The 20,840-nt window shown below is 41.2% G+C and overlaps 2 protein-coding genes across 10 annotated transcripts in view; one reads left to right on the top strand and one right to left on the bottom strand.

Annotated features, from left to right (window-relative positions):
• The window catches only part of lrba (LPS-responsive vesicle trafficking, beach and anchor containing), a 188,273-nt gene that overhangs the window by 113,225 nt on the left and 54,208 nt on the right, over positions 1–20,840 (top strand). For 5 of the 9 annotated variants that reach the window (XM_085276522.1, XM_085276524.1, XM_085276526.1 and 2 more), the window contains exons 37-40: positions 1,546–1,670; positions 2,013–2,027; positions 6,383–6,526; positions 8,303–8,439. In XM_085276522.1, coding sequence (XP_085132648.1) covers positions 1,546–1,670; positions 2,013–2,027; positions 6,383–6,526; positions 8,303–8,439 — 421 coding nt within the window. The remainder of the gene's footprint in view (positions 1–1,545; positions 1,671–2,012; positions 2,028–6,382; positions 6,527–8,302; positions 8,440–20,840) is intronic. The other 4 variants (XM_085276527.1, XM_085276528.1, XM_085276530.1 and 1 more) reach the window with 1 other exon arrangement.
• On the bottom strand, positions 9,529–11,393 carry mab21l2 (mab-21-like 2). The gene has a single exon (XM_085276544.1). It carries the CDS (start codon positions 10,984–10,986, stop codon positions 9,907–9,909), a length of 1,080 nt encoding a protein of 359 aa, XP_085132670.1. The 5' UTR covers positions 10,987–11,393; the 3' UTR covers positions 9,529–9,906.

A 20,840-nucleotide genomic window follows, 5' to 3' on the forward strand; every position in this document is an offset into this window, starting at 1 on the left:
TCCACTTGTCAGCCGTTTGAGACTGATTTTTTTCCTCCCCTTTTTAAAAAAAATCTAGATAAATCAAATAATCAGTGGTTTTCATTAGCTAGGGCGTGCAGGGTTTTAAAGGACCTGCTTGGAAATTGTATTTATTTTCTTGCGTATAGCTCTTTTCCCTTTTAGAGGCCCCTGTGTGATCATTGGTGTTGGACTGAAGATTTGTGAGGAGCTCCCGGCCGGAGCGGCGTTCAGTAGTAGATCGCATAAAGCATGCTGGGGTTCTCCCGTCGTAGCCAATGCCACTGAAACCATAAACCGTGTCTTCCTACAACTTTAACCTTCGCACAATTCACTTCAGCCTCTTATGAGCAAAAGGTTTTTATAAATTTTTACTTCGTAATGTTTAAGGATTGCTTTTTGTCATCACTGATGACTTAAAGTAGACTTGGTTTTACTGGCTTCTAGGATCAACATAGTCAAAGATGTAACATGTAAATGTAATGAGAGCAGATGGATTCTGCTGATTAATAAGACGTATTTTTCACACACCAGAGAAAACATTTACATTACCTCACTAACGGCGAAGCAGCTCTCTAAACTCAGTTCAGTGACATCAGCGTAATGCCAGATGAGAATTTCTATACTTCCTAATTTTTCCCCTTTGAAACATTTAGTTCAAGAAAAAGGACTATTTGACTTGAGTCAGTTAGGATTTAGTTTCACTAAATAGCCAACAACATGTTATTTTTTCCTCCAGTCTGAGTTTTTCATCATTACATTTAAACAGTTACAGTTTTTCTTGCTGCCTAGTTACCAAAGGAACTGATTTCCTAATAAAAAGAAGAGAAATAAAAGCACCTAAACAGAACAAAACGACTGCTGCGACGCTTTGTTGTGCCTTCAGTCTCTTGATTTTACTAATATTTTAAATAATAAAAATAGAAGTTCTTATATAGCCTGCGTCACAGTCCTCATTAAAAGTTAACACTTTCCTTTCCTTGAGAGCAGAATAATTACTGATCAGTTCTGGTAAAGGATGATGTACTTCGGGGACAAATATTGAACTCATAGACATTGATTAATATTGGTAATGCTAACCATCCTAGTTTTTGTAATGGCCTTTCCGTATCATGCTAGCTATAACTCTGACAAGAGGTGTCCTGCTGGGCTTGGGATGAGCCTGGAATGAAAGTGCTTGCCACAACAGTGTGTGCAAAATGATCGCACTGTCGTTTACTCTTTGAACTGTGATGGCGCACACTTACTCAGCTCCTCTTCCCAAAGAGCGAATCAAAAGAGGGGGATAAAACTAAAAAAAGAGAGCACCTTTGCTTCTGGGATGGAGAGCCTCATTGTCAGGGGCAGGGATACAATAATGTGGGATTTCAGCTTGTGTGTAAGTGAATGTTTTTAAAGACAAATTCTAAGAGTTTGGTGGGGGGGAGCCCTCCAAACACAATGCTGGCTTTATGTATGCTTGCTCGGACCAAGTGCTAATGCTGGGTTGCTATACCATGCTGGCTGGTAATTGCTAACACATGTGCTACCTCTGTCTCGTTGCAGCAGGCCGAGGGACTTCTGGCGCCTAGACTACTGGGAGGACGATTTAAGACGGCGACGTCGTTGCGTCAGGAACCCCTTTGGATCCAGTCACTCAGAAGCTACGCTCAAAGCTGTGGCTGAACATGGTCAGTCTCATCCACCAGGTTTTTGTGCCCCCCCCACTCCCCCGCCTGTTCATAGCACAGCCTTTCTTACTCATTTGGTGGTAGCACCAGCTACAAGGCAATAAAAATTAGTCCTCACACTGCAATAAACGATTTATTGTACCACAAAACGGAGGAGAAGAAAAACACCCACATTTGAATTTCACACACAGGTAATTTCATACACAGCCACCCATTATGCAAAACCGAACTACCGCCTTCGTATTGGCTTGCTTTATTCAGAACATGTTTAACTGAGATGTTGTGGATAACATGACGTATTGAATTTTATTTATTCTTTTTTTTTTCTTGGCTGCATAACAGTGGCTGATATAAGTGGTAAGTAACATTCACTCAGCCTCATATTTTCTTTTTTTCACCTTTCGAATGAAGGATCACTGTCGGATTTGAACTTTTCATTTCAGGAAGATTTTTAGAGTTGAAATTAAATGTATATAATTTTTCATATTAATCAAACCATCCATTAGGTCCTTGTTTGTTTTGGTGTTTGTTTTTTTTGCTAGCCTTAAAAGAAGCCACACCCATTAAGATAGAAGTGTTTGATCACAGGATGAAGGTAATCGGTCAGAACAACTTTGTGTCCAATCACTCAACCCACTAAAGGAGAACACAGACCCCAGCAATGCCAGCAAACCCCCCCCAAACATAATAGAACCTCCTGTGCTAAGACTTTGGCTTTTGCTATTAATTTGTCACTAATATGTGTAAGTCATGTCTAATATTATTTAACAGTAAACATTGTGCCGGTCCTTCAAGTTTATTAGAATGCTAGCAAAAACGCAAATTGGAGTTGAAGAAAGGCCTCAGTTACTGATAATTTTACATGGTCTGGGATAATCAGTTCTGACAGTGAACACCAACAACACTGACTTCTTTTTTCCTTTACCACTATAATGTAGACACCCCCCCCCCCCCCCCCCCCCCCCCCATCTTTGTCTGATTACAAGATTAGTTATCAGCTAACAGCAGAGTCTAAGTCACACATTCCTGCAGGAAAAAGTGCATATAATCCTTCATTTTTTGCAAGTATCCAGCTCATCCCTGGCGTTTACATCAAGATTAACCAGCACAATCAATTGCCTTCTCCTAAAAAAAATAAAATAAAAAAATAGAAAGATGGACATTTCCGAGCCAAAAATGTCCTCGGTGTGTCACCTGCAAAACTACCCTTTAAATGCGTTATCATTCTTAAAGACAAATGGCAGGTGTGACAGGATTCAATAAGAATACGATCTAAAAGCAATAAATGTTTGGGAACCCCGGATCCTGGGAGACCTCTGCTCTGCAGTAATGGCTGCAGTGTGGAGGCAGCTGGGGAACGAGGCCAGAGTCCAGCTGGTTGCTGTTCCTCTGCAGCAATGCTCCAAATTTTTACTTTCTGTTTGAATTCCTCAGTGTTTTCCCTTCAGCTAAGTAACGGCAGAGAACAGACATACTCATGCTCTATCGTTGCCTTTTTAAAAAACATTTTTTAGTAGAGGAAAAGACATTCACATGGAAGGAGTTCCTTATGTTTTGGTTATTCAGGTATTCGGTCTGGTATTCTGCTATATCTAAAATAATTTCAGCTCATGTGCTCTATACATCCATCACTGGTGGAAGAAGACAAATTCCTGCAAACAATATTTAGTTTCAAAGTCAAGCCTGTGTAAAAATAGCCAGCGGCCAGTTTTGGAAAGACTGCGCTGCCTCCTGAGAGTATACTACCTGGATAAACTATGGGAATATATCATTAAAATAACTCTTTGACAGTGAAGCCTGACGGCATACATTTTCTGATGTAACCTTTTGTCTTGTTTTAGTCGACCCGACATTTGTTACGGAAGTGCAGCTCGGGATGAGAACGCAGGGCTGAGTTTTCAAACAGAGCACAAAGGTCATATCTGGCTGTAATTATATTCATCAGATGCAGAAGGGAAAATGCAGTCTCGCTCCCTAAGAAAATATTTAGCATAAGATCAAGCCTGAATTTACCCTCATTTGCTAGCTACCTGTGGCAGTGCTTTTCACATCTCTTACATAATCAGAAAATTGGAAGCAACGAGGGGGAAAAATGCAGTTTTTACTTGTTGATATATTCTAAAAGCATTTTATTTTCCATTAATCATGCTTTGCTCTTAAGATTGGGGAAATATGTGCAAAAAAAAAAGCATTTCTGTGTTAAAGATATAGACAACTGTTATCATTCATACAGTGCCAAGATGATTTCCACAGGAGAGTGTGTGGCTGCCAGTAGGGCTTGAGTAGGCTGTTATGTATTTACAGCTGGAAAGAACCATCTTTTCTAGGGATTGATTTGGTCTGGTCCCGGGCCCGTGTACCAGAGGTGGCAGAGTAAATACCTGAAGACTAATGTCTCTGTTCTGGTAATCAATACTCGCCTCATGACCACACTCCTGGCTACGCTCCCGTTAAAAACAAATTTGTTAATTCTGACAATTTAATTGCCGCGACCATGCATGCCTTGTGTTGTATAAGCAGGTAGTTGAACCTCTCAGCGAGGGAAAAGGGGTCCTGGAAAGAGTGTAACCAGTTGGGATTTATGTACATTTCTGCTCCCTGCGTGATGAGTGATGAGGTTGAAGTGCCGTGGATTTTTTTCTTAATGTGGCACTCCCGCTCCACGCATAGCTTGTAATCACGGCATAATTTAAAAGCATTACAGTGATTAACAAGATGGTAAAAGCCGTGATGTTAAAGCTAAAGTTGTGTTATTTTAATTCCTTTTCTTTTCCTTTTTTTTTTTTTTTTAATTCCCTTTTCTTTTTTTTCTTTTTCTTAAAGTTCTTAAAAAAAGAAAGTGTGTGTGTGTGTGGGGGGGGGGGGGGTGGAGAAGTTGTTTCATAAGTATTAGAACAGTTGTAGTTCATTTTAGTTAATTTCATATTGTTGTCACACTCTCTCACACACACACACACACACACACACACACACACACACACACACACACACACACACACGTCATATTCAAAAAAGAGAAAAAGTTACCTACTTTAAGAACAGGAAGGCTGGGAGGCTGGCACACAGCTTGTCACTTATGTCCACTTTTATGTATCTGGTGATAAGTGATGTAACTTTAGCCAAAATAGCTCCTAATGGACTCACACACACCCACAATATGCTGAGTTGTCATTATTTGTGTTGCATGTACTTCAGCGAATAGACTAAAGAGCTATTTATAAGCTGTTTGAGGTTTTCATGGCTTGATACTGTGCGCTAGTGCCGTCTTAATATGAGGGGGAGGATAATTGCTGAGCATGCAATGCATAGAAGTTCAAATACATTTCTGTTTTTAAGCTCCTCTGACAAGTCCCCTGTCCACTTGCTTGGTGCGAATACAATGGCATGTGGTACGTATTAGGGGAGCTGGTAGTAATTTCAGTGCTGCTAACTAAAGAATCCTCCAGGGAGGCTTAATTACAGGAAGGCCATTCTAAATATCAGTGAGCTGCATATTTTCCATGACAAGAGATTTTTTAGCCGCGCTCGTCTAGCGGTTTCAAAGTGTACGGCTACACGGCACGGCTGTGCATTTTTAGGAAGTGCAATTGATCTCCACCGCAATCCCAGGTGGTGATGACAAAAAATCCCCTGGATATGCGTTCAGCGACTCGCCGGACTGAACGTGGTTACTTGCAGCTGAGTGCTGGATTAGAACACAAAGTCGTGCACAGAAGCAGTGAAAGCACTCTCTGTATTGCCAGCTATGTTTACAAATGTAGAAGACTTGCCAGCCAGTCTTTGTGTTGTGAACTTGCGTCTGTGGATCTTTACCATGCACCGCTGGGGAAGTACGGGGCTCTGTAAATGTTTGCAGATTTGCAGATTTTTTTGTCTTTTTAAATAATGTATTTGGAATCTCAAGTTGTGTCGGCTAAAATCAAAACGGGAAGTGTGTGACCATCATTTTGTTTAAATGTGTCTGAAAAGCCTGAGTGTGAAGTTGTGTTTGTTATGCTTCATGGTAAATGGGGGAAAAATCCAGTTAGGGTTGTGTTTGCATTTGGGTTTTGTCTCGTGTTGTTCGTAGCTGTGACTGTCTGAAAATGCAGTGCACGTGAGCGCTGCACTGAACCGCTGCATCGAGGTAAAGACTCAAATGCAAATAGTTGCATTAGGGTAAACACACCATATGCTCACTTCAGTGAAAAAAAGCAAAAAACATAACATCCAGATCATATTAAAAAACTTGCCTTATCTTACTAAAAGGCCTCAGATTGTTCTTCATTTTGTAAAACATAAATTAATTATGTTCTGAAAATGAAATATAAGATTTTACTTGGAGTTGAATCTTGAAGAAGACTGTTGACAATTGATTTTAATTGATTTTAACAAAGAAACAAACACTTTTATTTTCACTGTGTGATAATGGATACAAATAACTAGTCCACTGTTATTTTTACTGTGTGTAAGGGGATTGCTTATAAGAGCTGTTTTTTCTTTTCTTTTCTTTTTTAAAAATGTGCATCAATTTCTTTTTTTTCTTTCTTTTTTTTTTTTTTTTAAATCGACTTGATGTGAAAGCTTTTGTGTCCTTAAACTCTCATAAAATAAAGTCGGATGCATTCGTGTCGTGTCAATCTACAGTATGAAATACAACCTTGACTTTTATGCTGTAATTACTTCAAATGCAAAATAAGATGGCTCTTTCCCCCTCCTGCTTCCCACTCTAGCATCCGAGGACGATATTCTCAAAGGCAAGCAGTCCATCAGGAGCCAGGCTCTGGGAAATCAAAACTCAGAGAGCGAGGCATCCCTCGACGGAGATGATGACACTCTGTCGTCACTAGAGGACAAGGACCTGGAGAACGTCACAGGTAAAGAAGCAGCTCGTGTTCGCCACCTCCCATACCTGCTCCTCGGTCATTCCCCCACCTCCCTGCTTGTGTTTGTGTCTGTGTTGTAATTTTCCCCCCTGCAGTTCAGACCAAATAAAGAAATGGCGGCACTGTAGTTTGAGTTTTTGCTACATGTGCAACTCTGATTTACTGCATTGAATACGAGGAATCTATACACGAAACAAATCCAAACAGTGTCTTCCTTATCTTCCAAAGCAGGCTGTGATTTTCCAATATGACCTTGGTGTTTTATTATATTGCTGTGCTTCTTTTTACATTCATACTTGAGTAATTTGTGTGTACAGCTCCTTTATAAACAAAGGAAAACCAGCTTTTTAATGAGCATACATCACTTTCTCATAGCACACTGGAGTGCTAGTGCCACCATGGCATCTTAACTTTCCTGCCTCTGCCAATGGAGGTCTGCTTTACAAACATACTGTACACACACAGGCACACACACCGGCCCAAGCAGCAACTCTAAACATTTTTTTATCTGGCAGTAGCAGCTTACCCCAGGATAGCTCTTTTCAAATGAGGTATTATCTGATTGAAGGAGGGTAGTTTTTCCTTTTGATAAAACTTCAAATTCCCTCCATGTGAGCCTGGTCAGCTATTGCAGCTGCAGAATGAGAATGAGATTCCAGTTCACGATGTTGCCCCACCTCCTTTTTTTTAATGTCTGTTATTTAAATAATCTTCATTTAATAGGCCTATTGCCGTGTAATCCGCATATTATGCGCAGCGACAGCGCTCAGCAGACTAAACTGCAGTAATTGGGCTTAGAGTGCTATAAAAATAATGCATCTGGATGACAATGGGATTAAACACTGAATCCTGTCTAATCGTGTGATTTATCCCGCGAGAAGTGCGTAGAAGTTGTCGGGAGAGGTTTAGCTGTGCTCTTAAGCAGCTGTCTGCTCCAGGTGTAATTGAATGTCTTTGAGTGAACGGAACAAAAAATGTTATTTCAACCCACGGATAACATGTCAGTACTCACGGGGTTCACGACAGGCAAAGGGATGACTATATACATATCTGTTTATTCCATCCGTGTGCGAGAGCGCGAGGGTGCTCGGGGAAATCAAGCCCGCAGCTCCGCGGCGCACATCTGCAAATACAATGGCTCATATGCGCAGAGCCGGGCAGAGCTTCCACCCACAGCTCCCCTGAGCCAGGCTCTCATTGTCATACTGGCATAAATTAAGATTGATGAGAGATGAAATACAGCTTCTCCCAGAAGCCACCGATCAATGGATCCTGATGAACAGTCAGTTTTGACAGTTGTGACGCAAAGTAGTATTTTAATCAGTCATTTTTTTGAGTGTTTTCGGCTTTTTTTTTTTTGCCCCACACCGTTTTATTACATAAAGTAAAAACACGTGTTGGTGAACTTCTATTGTTTCGTGTGTGTTGGTTTTGTCTTAAATTTGCCAATAAAACGCTGATTATTTTAAACAACCGAAGCATTTTGTTTTTTAAAAACATGGCAGCTTTATTGTAAAAGTAATACCGTGGAAGTTGGTTACTGCGCGATTGTGCGTCAGCTTTAAAAGTGGTCAGACGTTAACGTTATCTTTACCGTTTACCATGATTAACTTTCACGAATTAACCAGATCCCTGGTTTGTTTTTAACTTTTCCATCAGGTTGGATTCTTTTGATTTTCCTTTTTACAGCTTCGCATTAGCGCTCAGTGGTCCCCCAGTTTGACGTTCTCGTTTTGTGACCGGCCTGTGTCTCTGTCCGTCCTCCAGGCCCAGTAAACATGAGCACCAGCGCTCAGCTCGTGGCTCCGGCTGTGGTGGTAAAAGGCACCCTGTCCATCACCGCCTCCGAGCTCTACTTCGAGGTGGATGAAGAGGAGCCCAGCTTCAAGAGCATCGATCCAAAGGTAAGGGACTCAAGCTCCATTGACCATGTTTCTCACGGTCACTTACAGAAGATATGCTTGGATTTCCGATAGGCCCTGCTGGCATCTAAATGTCACACAGAAGCTTGTGTGTTTTTATGTCCGCTTTGTTTTAAAATTAATAAAATATATTTTTTAGTTCATTTGTAAGCTTTTCTAAACATTTGCTAAAGAGGAGACGCGGTTGAAGTTACCATAAGGTTGGATTCCAACTGCGTCTGTGTTTTATTTTCTCTTTACAGTGGTTTCTGGATTCTATGAAACTCATTTTATTTTCCCATGAAAGTTTTTTAAGTTTAATTTAAAAAATAATCTTTATTGGTAGAACATTGTTATAACAGCTAATTTAGCAATTGTATCATGTAAGTGTGCAGCATTTGTTTCATCACTATAAGAAAAACACAAGTTGAAATTGCATTAAATTATGCTCTGAGTTGAAAATAAAAATGATTTAAATTTGTTTTAGTAATATTGGTCAGTAAGAGGAGTGCTGACCTACAGGTGGCTGTTTGTTGTCAGTGTATGGTGGGTGTTGGCTAAGACTCTGTAAAATTATCATATTTATTTAAGTGTTATTTTAATAAAATCCACATTTAGTTGGGTGTTGTTTTATATCAGAAATATGTGGATGAAAACATGGAGAATGCCATAAATATGGCAATAAAGGTTTCAAATAGTAAAATCAGTTCATTACTAGATTTTTTTTTCTCACTCTGCTGTAGGCCCTGTGCTTGTACCACTGTCCAAACAGAGCACAGATGCTCCCAGACCTACACATTAACACCAGAGCCTGGATTTACATTCATTTAAAAAACAACAATCCAAAAAAATCCAATCCCGTCGAGCTTGGCACTCTTACAATAACTTATGGCCTAAAATGGGCCTTTTAAAAATAAAAACGTAAAAAAAATAAATAAATTGCTAAATCATATTAATCTTTTTTCTGCCTGTGTTTCATCAACTTAAATTTTGTCCTGTGATTTTTTTTTTTTTTTTTTTTAAAGCTAAAGTGAAACAGATTTGCAAAGTTGCCATCTCAGCTGTCCAAAGACGTCCAAACATGAGGCCAAGTTGTAATTTAATTTGCAACATTTTATTAACATTTCTTCTTTAAGTCACATAATGGAAAAAAAATGAACTTGGCACGCTACATTTTCTTCTTTCACTTAACGAGTTTTGTGCATATATTTAAATAAAAGTTTCTTCACTTTGTGAAAACATTTAAAGAAGACAACTAAAATTTATTACATTTATTTGAAACTGTACCTTCACTTTCTCTCGGCAGGGGCCCAATTGCTCCATTTATTATTCAACAAAAGTGGGGGTTTTGTTTGTTCGCTTCATTATTTTCTTGCTGATTTTCTTTTCACATTTCTTGGAGACTCGGTTGAAGAATAGTCTTTGAATTTTATCCCAAAAATGTCCTTCGCTGCAGTCTTGACAACCAGTTTATAATTTGTCCAAACTTTTAGCGTTGGTGAGGATTTCCCTCGCTAGTCTCCATGTCTGCTTAGCAGCAACCTCCAGGGCTGAGTGAGGCTTTCCCTGAAACAAGTCCAAGTTTGGCAAGAAGTAGTGGGGACATCTGCGGCATTGCAGACAGGATATGAGTTGCAGCAGGATACCATTGAGTCGGTCTCCGAGGCAAGACTCGTCCCAGTCGGTCTCTCTCGGGTGTTTCTCGCACTCGTACAGCAGCAGGGTCTTCATGTGGTAGTTGTTGAGGGGCTGTCCCGGCAGCTCCAGGTGACGGTCCCTCAGAGTCTTGAGGATGGACAGACACTTCTTCCTGCAGCCTCCCATTAGCAGCCTGTTCTCGGCCTCGCTGAACTGGAGGACCCAGGCGTCGCTCTCTGCGGAGCTCTGCTTCCCCGTTAACGAGTAGCACTCTTTGGAGAGCAGGTTAAAGCCCTCGGCTTTCACTTCTGCTACCCTGTTAGGGCCGGGCCAGGGGATGTGGGGCATGGGCCACTGAGCTGCACTTCTAGGCCAAATCCCAGTGCACTTGAATGCGGGGGTGATTTGCACCACGTACCTCTCCCTGATCCGTAGTTTGACCTCGCTGGTGTCGGCGACCATCTTTACCACGTCACGGTAGCTGCATTTATCCACGGCCTGTGCCACCAGAGTCTGAAATCTTGAGCGGATCTTTCTGGCTGATAGGTAGCCCGAGGCTGTGATGAACTCGACCCACAGCGACATGCTCCTTTTGCGGCCATCGCTCAGCTTCAGCACCGCGCAGCCGGGCAAGGAGCCGTCATCCACAAAGTTGAACACCCCCATCTGGTTAAGGTAAAGCACCACCTCAAACTCATTGGGGGAGATGACCTCCATCCCCTCGTAGCGCGCATCTATCTCACTGAGGGAGCTGATGAAGCGGGGTTCCTGCACTTCCACCTCTTTCAGGACATCGGACACCACTTTACAAACCTCCCTTATAGTCTTCGCAATGGCCGCTTTGCGAGCTTGGCATCTGTCGTTGTAATATTTGTTAAGCTGGTAAACCAGCTTTGCCTGCGTCGCAATCATGTTCGGGCAGAGGTCCGGGCTGTACACCGGAGAGTCGCAGTAATTTGACGGATCCAATGCTTACCGGTAAAGCCAGAGGCAAACGCTCACCGTGCAGGAAAAATGTGTAATCAAAGTTTTTTTTTTCTCCTTGCTTTTGCAGCGGATGGACGTCAGTGTGAGGAGGAGGAAACGGATAGGGATGCAACGTAATAGCTTACTAAATATCAGTCCAAGACATGAGCACTTCCAGCACAGCTAAGAAGATTCATATTCAGGTTGTAGGTCACCATCCGTTTCCCGGACTGTAGACGCTAAAGGCTAAAACGCCGCGTATGACCACTCATCTCTTCTTGCTCTTATTCTCTCCTCTGTGCCCCCGCTCACTTTTCGTCCACACTCAGCTTTGAGCTGGATTTGTGTACTTTATGAATGGTTCCTTTAGAAGAGTGAAGGGGGTCGGGCTTCTCCTCCTGCAATCATGTGCAGAGCTGTCAGTGCAGGCAGCCAATCAGAGCTGCCAGAGGCAGACGGTCCTGCAGGAGAGCTCCAGTTCGCTTCGACAGCATCTGGGCACACGGTGCATGCAGTCCAGCGCTCCCCAAGTCGACACAGGAAAACACAAACCTTTAGGTTTTATACTTCATATGCCGGTGTAAACTCTCCGCGCCGACAGTAAAACATTTTTTTTCCACGACAAGTGCTGCTCCTTTACGCGCAGCTTCTCCTGCATTTTGAGGATTGAGATTTTGAATCTTTAACTTAACAGCTGCTTGCATTCTGCAGATAAGTGCCTCGCTATTTCTCCTAGTTTTTAATTTAACAAGTTTCTTTCTCTATCTTAAAAAAATAAAAATGCCACTCCGACTTCCAAGGCTCAGTAATCGCAACGTCTATAGGCTTTTGCGCCACTTTCTTCATAAAAAACTCTTGATCATCGCTGACTTAATTTTTTTTTATACTCGGGGTTTTGCGGATTTTGGGCGTATTCTCCATGTTTTGAATTAGACACCTAACACCAGGTATGATCTGCTGGTATTATTTTGTGAAATAAAAGTGAAAATTCTTTTATTCCCTCTTCATCTGAAATCAATCCCAATTCTCCTTACTTTGTGAAAATCGATTTTTTTAATATCACATCCATGGGTCATTTTCTTTTAATTAATTATTATGTGTGTTTTTCTTCTTGCTGATTAATCTCCGATCGACACAGTTTTGTCGGTGTATTGTTTGCTGGGATAAATGTGTCCAATGCACCTGCAGCTTCCCCTCTGAAGCTCTTTAGTGACGCGAACGAAACCAAAACGGCCCCAACGACTTTTCCTAAACCTGATGAGCTGTTTAACTAATCAAGTGATGTATTTTTGGGATTGGTTTAGCATCTTTTACACAGCCAGTACACAACATTGTGTCTAGTTAAATAACTTATTCAGCGTGTGTGTGTGTGTGTGTGTGTGTGTGCGCGCGCGCGTCTTCCCTAACACACTTCCCTCACACACTTCCCTCACACACCGCCCGTGGCTTGATCGCCGTGAACCCTGACCATATACTGAATAATTTAACTAGAGGTCTTTGCGTAGACATCCCTTTGTCACCGCGTGTTGGAGAACTAAAGAAGCCATTACATCCTCTCACAGACGAGAGGCTGGGGTGTGAGGGCATGTTTAAGCAACATGTAATATTTAGTCCTTTTCTATCCCGTCACGCGTCCAGAGAACGACATTGCGATAATAGTGCGTCTTAAATTAGATTTTAATGAAACATTTGATGAGACTTTCAGGTCTTTTAAAAAATGAGTTTAAATATTTGGATTAATTTTATGCAAACATATATTTTGATCAAAGCATCTCAGATTAGGCCTAGAATTTTGAAAGACTGCTGTCGATTATTGTAACCTCATTTTCTTGAAATAAAATCAATAATAAGCGGCGATCAGGCATCGTTTTTGAAGCTTCGTGTGGAAGGTGTTTCTCAGAGTGAATGTTGGTAGGAGGCAAATAGGCCTTCTGCTGTGGCTGCCACCGATTAATAGAGAATCTGTCGTGCGTTTCATCTGCAACCTGAAGGCTGCAGAGAAAACAAGGTTGCTGTATTTTTGTTCAAAGAGTCAAATATGGAGTTTGCTCCAAGCTTCCTGCAAATGAAATGTAAAAAACAAAAATAAGAAAAATAAAGGAAACTTTTGACACTTGTTACTAAATTATAGATAAGGCAGAATATTGCTTCATTAATGATTCCCAGGAGCCATCCGCTGATATGAAGTGGCCAAACTATGCAAATGATACTGAAATAAGACATAAACATTTCAGAAAAGCCTCAGATTAATGAGCCAGCCTTCACAGTTGCCACATTTTCTGGACTTTATCATGTTGTGTTTTCCACAAGTGGTGATAATTTTGAGAAGTGTGAAGTTAGTCATGATGTGTAATTTTTTTTTTTTAGCTATTGTAAAAGACGTTTGAGACCTTTTTTAGTATTTGAGCTCAAACTAGATATGTTTAAAACACACACACACACACACACACACACACACACACACACACACACACACACACACACACACACACACACACACACGATATACTGCTTTTGCCTCCTGTGCAAACAGCACATTTTGCTTCATGTAGGTGTAGCAATAAGTGCTAAAACCCCCCTACATTTAATTTCATTAAATTCTATGAGTGAGTTTTTATCTTTATTAATAATAACCTAGCAGGACCCACCCCCCCACCCCGACCCCCATAGATAATAGCACAGAGTTTTAGTGTCGGATTAACTTTCCTCACCAAGAAAACATTCAAGGGGAAGTGTTGCTGGTGCGTCGTGACATTTTATTTTGGCTTCCAAACATAGATTTATTGTGAAATACTGCTGATAAAAATACTAAACTGATATTCGCCAGGTCTTCCCTCAAGCAGCCGTTATCCTAATGTGGCTTTGGAATTTAGTAAAAGATGAAATAAGTGAGAAAAAATGTCTGGCTGTGTGATTTCAGGATGACTGTTTATTATCAAGCTCGCAGCTCCGGAGAGATTAATCGGCTCTACTTGGAGAGCAAGTGTCCAAATATTATGAAGGAGATGCTAAGCCTAGTTTAATGAAATATACGGTGACACAAACGTACAGTTTTATATAGACGCTAGGGATCTTTTCGGGCCCACTTATCACACCACGCGTTCCTGAGCCACTGTGTTCATTTTTATTATAGAATGGATACCTCGTGTCGGATTAATAAAATCGTTTTTTCAGCCAAAGTGCAAAGGTCAGCCATATGTCAGAATAGGGGCGTCATTATATTTCAGCTTACTACATGTCCATCGAAGTTTGGAAAACAGAAACGCAGTCAGCACACGTTGGAGCAGAGATTTTAGAATTTTCTTTGCTTTTTTTAACACTCCTCATAGTTTCTTTCATATATACTGTTATATATATGAACGGCAAATGCCGACTGTTTGTACCTCATTTACCCCACTCAGTCACTCATACGTTTTTCTGTACATCTCTGGAAAACATTCAGTGTTCCTTGAAGGTTTTCTCATTTCTGAGTGTAGAGAAGATCCTGTCAAAGAGCTCTTTGATCCAAGCCTGCGCGACTCCACAGCCATCCCCTCGTAAGCGCAAAACTGACTGCACAAATATCTGCCAGCTGATGAGTAACTAGACAAAAACACGCATCCCCCCCCTCTCTGTTCTTGCTTTGAGTTTGCCATTTTCACACAATTATCGGCTCTTTCCAGATAGCATAAACTACAATATTTGTATACCTTAGTTTAAAATTGGTATCAAAGCCTCAAAGATACATTTGGTTCCTTATCAGGTGAGAGTTGGGTTATTTGGTTCATCTACTTGTTTAATAGTTAGTCTCAATAATCAGTACTAAAGTAAACTGAGAGTCGAGTTGCACTCATTAACACTGATCTCCTTTCTTGCTTTGTACTTTGAAGTGAGGGGTGTAGTAGCACTGCTGCCAGTTTTAGGTAATTCCTTTTTTTCTGCTCTCTTTATTTCTCTGGAAACATGATAGGTCCAGGGAAAGTGACTCATTGCCTCCCAACACACACACACACACACACACACACACACACACACACACACTGCACATGAGTAACATCCGCACACGTGTGAACCGAGAGAGTAAATTTTGATGTTCTTGTTCACACGTTTTGTTGCCGTCTCCCGTACCCGTATGGAGCCAGCTGCTAGCTCCATAGAGAGCTCAAAGAAAATCATCGCAGGCATCTAATTGCCTGGCAGGCCTCTGCATCTGCTCGGCAGATAGCAGAACTGATGAAGTCACGGAGCAGAGCAGATGTGCGTTTGCCTGTGTATGTGTGTGTTTAACAGCACCCTCTCTGCGTTTAGACACCAGCCATCAATATTGCATGCAGAGTTATTGTTGCAGAGCCTCTCCTGGAGACTGCTAATATCGCATGTATGAGGAAGTGAAATCCGCTCTGCCCCCCAGCTGATTGGTTAAAGGGAATATCTGCAAAAGCTTGATTGGATGGCGTTTGTAACCCTTCCTAGTGCAGTTTGAGCGTGCTCCATGCTATCGTACTGTGTTTGGAGTTTGCAGTGTTAACAGCTGAATAAAGTAAAGGGTGAAAATACTGAAGGGGGCGTTGCAGGAGCTGCAAACATTGAAATATGTTTATGCTTTCCATTGATCATTAAAGTGCTTGAAGATGAGATTTTGTTTTTATTTTAATTTAAATTTTTTCCAGATTGAGGATTGTTATCAACTTGTGTACTGTGACTTGGTATATTTACGAAATCAGAACTGTGACACAGCATTTGTAAAGAAATTGATGGCAGAGATGTAAACGATTAATCCCTCGCTGGACCAGACAGATTTACAAAGTATTGCACATTATTAAACGTCAAAATACCTTCACTCGAATTCATTTGGTTTATATGCCTCATATGAAGTCATCAGTTTATCTGTACGCAAACTGCTACAAAAATACCCCTAAAATTTTCACACAAAGTCTCCAAAATATTTCTTCCAAAAGAAAAACAAAAACAGAGATGGGAAAACATTTGAAAGATTGTCAATAGTTTTGTCAGTGTCCAGCCTTGCGCTACGCAATAATAAAATCCCCACTGAGAAGACATTGGTAACTCTAATTAGTGGGGTGGTGACGGCTACCCAGGGTTGGTTCAAGCAGTTGAATGAAGGACCATTCAGTCAAGGAAAACCACCCTGGTGTGTTATGTAGCAACCAGTCCCATATCGTTAAGCTCTCCCAAAGTGTCAGACTGCAGGGATCACCCCCCCTCCACCCCCTCGGCTGCTTGCTCCACCAAACCCTCGTGGTCGCCAGGGACGACCTTTGGCTGGAGCTGCCAATCACAAAGAGCCATGGCAGCCAGAGGTCTCTGAGAGAGGAGCCTATTGATTTTCCAGTTAGAGCCTAAGTAGTGTGTGCTATAGGACTAACGGACAGCCCAAGCAGGTATGTCATTATCAATGAGTCCAAGGAAAGAGATCCTTTCACTCATTCATATTGGCCTCTCACTGTCTCTCCTTCATACTGTTCCACTCTATTGGTTGGAGCACATCCTGAGATTGTCAATAAATCGCTCAGCCACACTATGGCAACGACTAGTAGAGCGAAGGGTTAGGCTGACCTTTCTCTTTCTAGTCCTTCACTTTCCTTCACTCTTTTGCATTCTGCCCGGTTCTCAGGTGCAGTAATTACAGTAGGTGGAAGGCATGAAGTGTTTCCTTAACAAAGACAGATTTCACAAGCGTGAAATGATTTTCTCTGTCTTTAAATTCCCAACATCCACGGCCAGTTTACTGTCAAGAATCAGGCTCCTTCTTCCCAGCCCACTTTGGATCATCCAATCATTGGGGAATCCAATAATCTAAATGCTCAATTTAAGTCAAGTTACCGCACAGATTTGGGAACTTGTCAACAAAAATACATATGTGGGAAATCTGGAATTATTTAAGCCAACTATAGGAGATAACACCAAATTAAGGTTTCTGAACTGTATTTCTATTTGCCCAGTAGGAGGTGAAGCACCCTTTCATGCTGATACTGGGTCTCCAACCACATGGACTGTTGTGTACAGTCCCTCACATCCAGCTGAATAAGGCTATGTCACTGATGATTAATGAACTTGAAGTCTTCAGTAGACATATCGAGACATCGACCCTTCATTCAGAATCTGACCCTTTGCATATATTAAACCTGCAATTATTATTAGACATCTTTGAGATTTTGGCCATTATCTGATTATTGTTTCTTTTGTTAGATGTATTGATTTTACTGTTGGCCCAACACTGGTCCAGACTGAAATATCTCATCAGGTTTTTGTGTTGTTTATTTTACAAACATTCATATCAGGTTTAAACCTCATGACTCTGGTGATGCTTCGACTTTCCTTTAGTGTCACCAACCTGTTCCTTTGATTTATTTTTCATGTTATAAAGCGCTTTGGGGTTCTTAGGGACTAGTAAAGCGCTATATAAATACAGGCCATTTACCATTTACCATTTATATTTATAACTTAAAGTTTTAAGTTTTAACCTCCTAACACCCGAACTCTTCCACGACATGCATTTTTAAGAAAAATAAGAGCCACATATGAGGATATTTGTTTAAAATTTTGATAGAACAGTAGCAGTATAATGTCCTCGTAAGTGGATATCAGGCCCAGGTAGAGCAAAATTGAGTATTTTAGTCTACATAACCCAAAATGTGATGTCCACATATGTGGACGCCAGGTCCTAGGAGGTTAAACTATTTTTCTTTCATTGTTTTATTCAGCTTCTGCTGTGTTTTCTGTGCTCTTGCAGTGTTTTTCTATTTGCTGGTGGTTTCTGAGGTTGACAGGTAAAATGCACTTGAAACTGCACTTGAAATCTCAGAGCCACAATCAGAATGTGTGCTTCCCTTTCTCTCCAAAATCTGTCCAAAACGTCGGTTTGAGAGTAGTGAGAGTAGCATTCATTGCTAAATTACGCTCATTATATGCTCATCATACTAAAATGATAGTTTTTAGCATGTTTACATTAGAATTAAACACTGCTTTGCTAAAAAACCTTTTCAGAGCAGCTTGTGTGGCTCCTAGATTTGTAGTCTTGTTTTCAGCGTTTTTCTACCAGTGTTATAATCCAATTAAAACATCCAGGTATATTGCACATAATAATTATTTATCATTCAGCTTGCTTTTTGAATTTTTTTAGTACAGTCAAAGCATTTTTGTGTTGTTTTTGTTGTAACCCTTGCAATGCGATGTAAAGCGTGACTCCTGTGAAAAACAGGCCGACGATGCATCTGTGCTGCAAATGGTAACCAGGTAGGACAGATCAGGGAAAGACAATTGCCACATAGGTAATCACGTAAAGAACCATTAGACAGTCTCATCTCACCACATAATGATGACTAATGCCTCCTTGCGCTTACACGCACACACGTACACACACACACACACAGGCAGGCGCTCTAAACAACCTCCTTCACAAACACGCTCAGCCTCTCTCTGTTTGTGACCTGACTTTGGACCTTAACACATCCACAGACCACTGTGGCCATTTTGACCTGGCTCACACTTAACCAAGCATCTCCAGACAAAGAGCTACCCCCTCCTTTTTTTTGCACCTGAGCCTAGCCCCTCCATCATGCTCCATCTCTGGGCTTGACTGGACCAGTCAGGGGGCAGGTGCCTCCCCCTCCCCTCCTTTGATTGATCCCCTCTCTCCATCATTTATTCCCTTCGTCTGCCTCTGACACACACGTCAAAGGCAACGCACCAGCCTGATGGATAGGCCTGTTTATGGATGCCAGTCTGCCTGGTAGGCTACTGATATTACAATCAGCACCTGTGTACCTGCTGTTCTCACGAGCCTCTGCTATTCAGTTGAGGTCAGAGAGGCACGCGGCTTTGATTGAAAGATCGATGTCCAGCCATGCTGATTGGAAATTGGCATTGTAAATGTGCTCTCGGTTTGTCAGAAAGCTCTCTGCTGCATATCAAAAGTTAAAACGAGATCCATGGATCATAGAAGCAAGTAGCTATTTATGTTAAGTCTCCATTTTTTTTGGTTACCTTACAAATGCAAAGGTAAAATTGCTTGACATCAACATAACGCATGTTTTTAATTTTCGAAAAAGTCAAGAACAGGTTGCTTTATATGTGCGACCTCATAACACTGATGCACAATCTGTGTAAAGACATCTTGCGTGCCAGAGAGCAGAATGTTAAATTCTTGTACTTCTATTCTCATCATGGTTAATGACCTATTCAGTGTGGTTTAAACGGCACAACCAGAGGGATGCTCTGGAGATTACTCACTCATCCAAGACTCCATTTCTAGTGGAAGAGTAAAGTGGATTTGTGGAATATAATATAGCAACAATACAAAACAATTCAAACACAGTGTTGAATAAAATCAAACCCTAATCGTGAATCAGATTTGGTTTTAACTTGACATCTTCATCAATAAACATGTTTGTTTTACACCACAGATCTTTGATTTTTTTCAGTGGTTCATGTTAGATCAGCAATCCCCGTCGTTTTTCAGCCTCCATGGTAGAATAAAAAGCTGAAGCTAACTTAAAATTGAACTTGTACGTATGAAACTTCAAGGACCATGACTTAATATTTGTAGATTAAGTGGGTCAGTTTGTTTGTGCAACGCTTATACTTTTTTTTTGGGGGGGGGTTCTCCTCTTTGTTGCTATTTTGCTGGTCACCCCTTTGTTTGATGCTACTGCTCATATGTGCATTATTTGCAGATGAAGCTAACTTGCATTTTCAGCAGTTCTCTTGCAGACCTAGCTCTACTCTACCTGCCCATTAACACGCTGCATGCAGATCAGATCAGAAACTGCTTTTTATGCTTATCAGGTGCTTGGAGTATTATTCGTAATTGAAGCTTGTGATACCCTGTGAGCTCGTTATGCAAAGAAGAAACCTTAGCTTAAGCGTTGGCTTAGAACAGTCAAGTTTCAGTATTTAAACTAGCGTCTAATGCCCTGTGTTCTGAGTCAGCAATGGGATAACACCCCGTGTGCACACGTAATTGAAGACGGTTGTTGATTCAATTTCTGTCATTCCAAGTGTAGCTGAAAGTGCTTGTCACTGATAAATTTGGAGCACCAATTGAGTCACGTACAAATATTTTAACTCTCCACAACATTTTTCTTTCTCCACTAAAAAGGCCTTTTCTCTTCTTCATCTATCCTTTCGGAGAACCCACCCAAAATTCCCCAAGAGGGGTGTACTTTTCACCCTACACCCACTTAAGCTGCTGACAATAGCTGGATTAGAGAAGAATTTATTTAGCAAAGCCTCACACATACCCCCAAAAAAGCCTATCCTTCATTAAATGGCAAAATGGGAGACTGAAGGAAAGCGGGGAGAATGCGATGGGAGCCGGTCGGTGATCTTAACCTGTCTGATGTTTGCTATGGCAGCTTATAGGAGAGCAGAGGTCCAGCAGCATTTAGTCCTAAAGAGCTCCTGTGCTTTAGCGGAGGCTCCGGGCTGTCTCCCTGATTTTTCCAAGTGTCAGTGAAAAGCGTATACATTCTTTTCCAGCTTTCCCTGATGTGCTAGCATTTACTGATGCGCTTGACAAATCCAGGAGTGTATAGAAGCTCTTTCATGTCCCGTCCATGTCAACAGGTGCTCAGCAATATCAGAAAGGCCTTACATTTAGCCATAGTGCAGGTGTGCATTCTATATGAACTTCTTTGTTACACAATTCTAGTAAATTATCTTAATTTTCTTTGACTTTTTTCATAACATGCTCTAGAGATTCTGTATTTGTTGCACCCAGTTTCACAGCCCTTTTCTCTTCACTTATCCATCCTTTGTTACCCATCACCTTTGAGCCCTTTGTGGCCTCAGTCCAGCCT

The sequence above is a fragment of the Mchenga conophoros genome, linkage group LG6, assembly GCF_057382185.1.
Source record: "Mchenga conophoros isolate Kocher_MC1m ecotype Shallow Benthic linkage group LG6, M_conophoros_male_GT1.1, whole genome shotgun sequence".
NCBI lineage: Eukaryota > Metazoa > Chordata > Actinopteri > Cichliformes > Cichlidae > Mchenga > Mchenga conophoros.

Coding starts and splice junctions, on each gene's coding strand:
- mab21l2 (XM_085276544.1), bottom strand. CDS start 10,986: ATGATTGCGACGCAGGCAAAGCTGGTTTACCAGCTTAACAAATATTAC.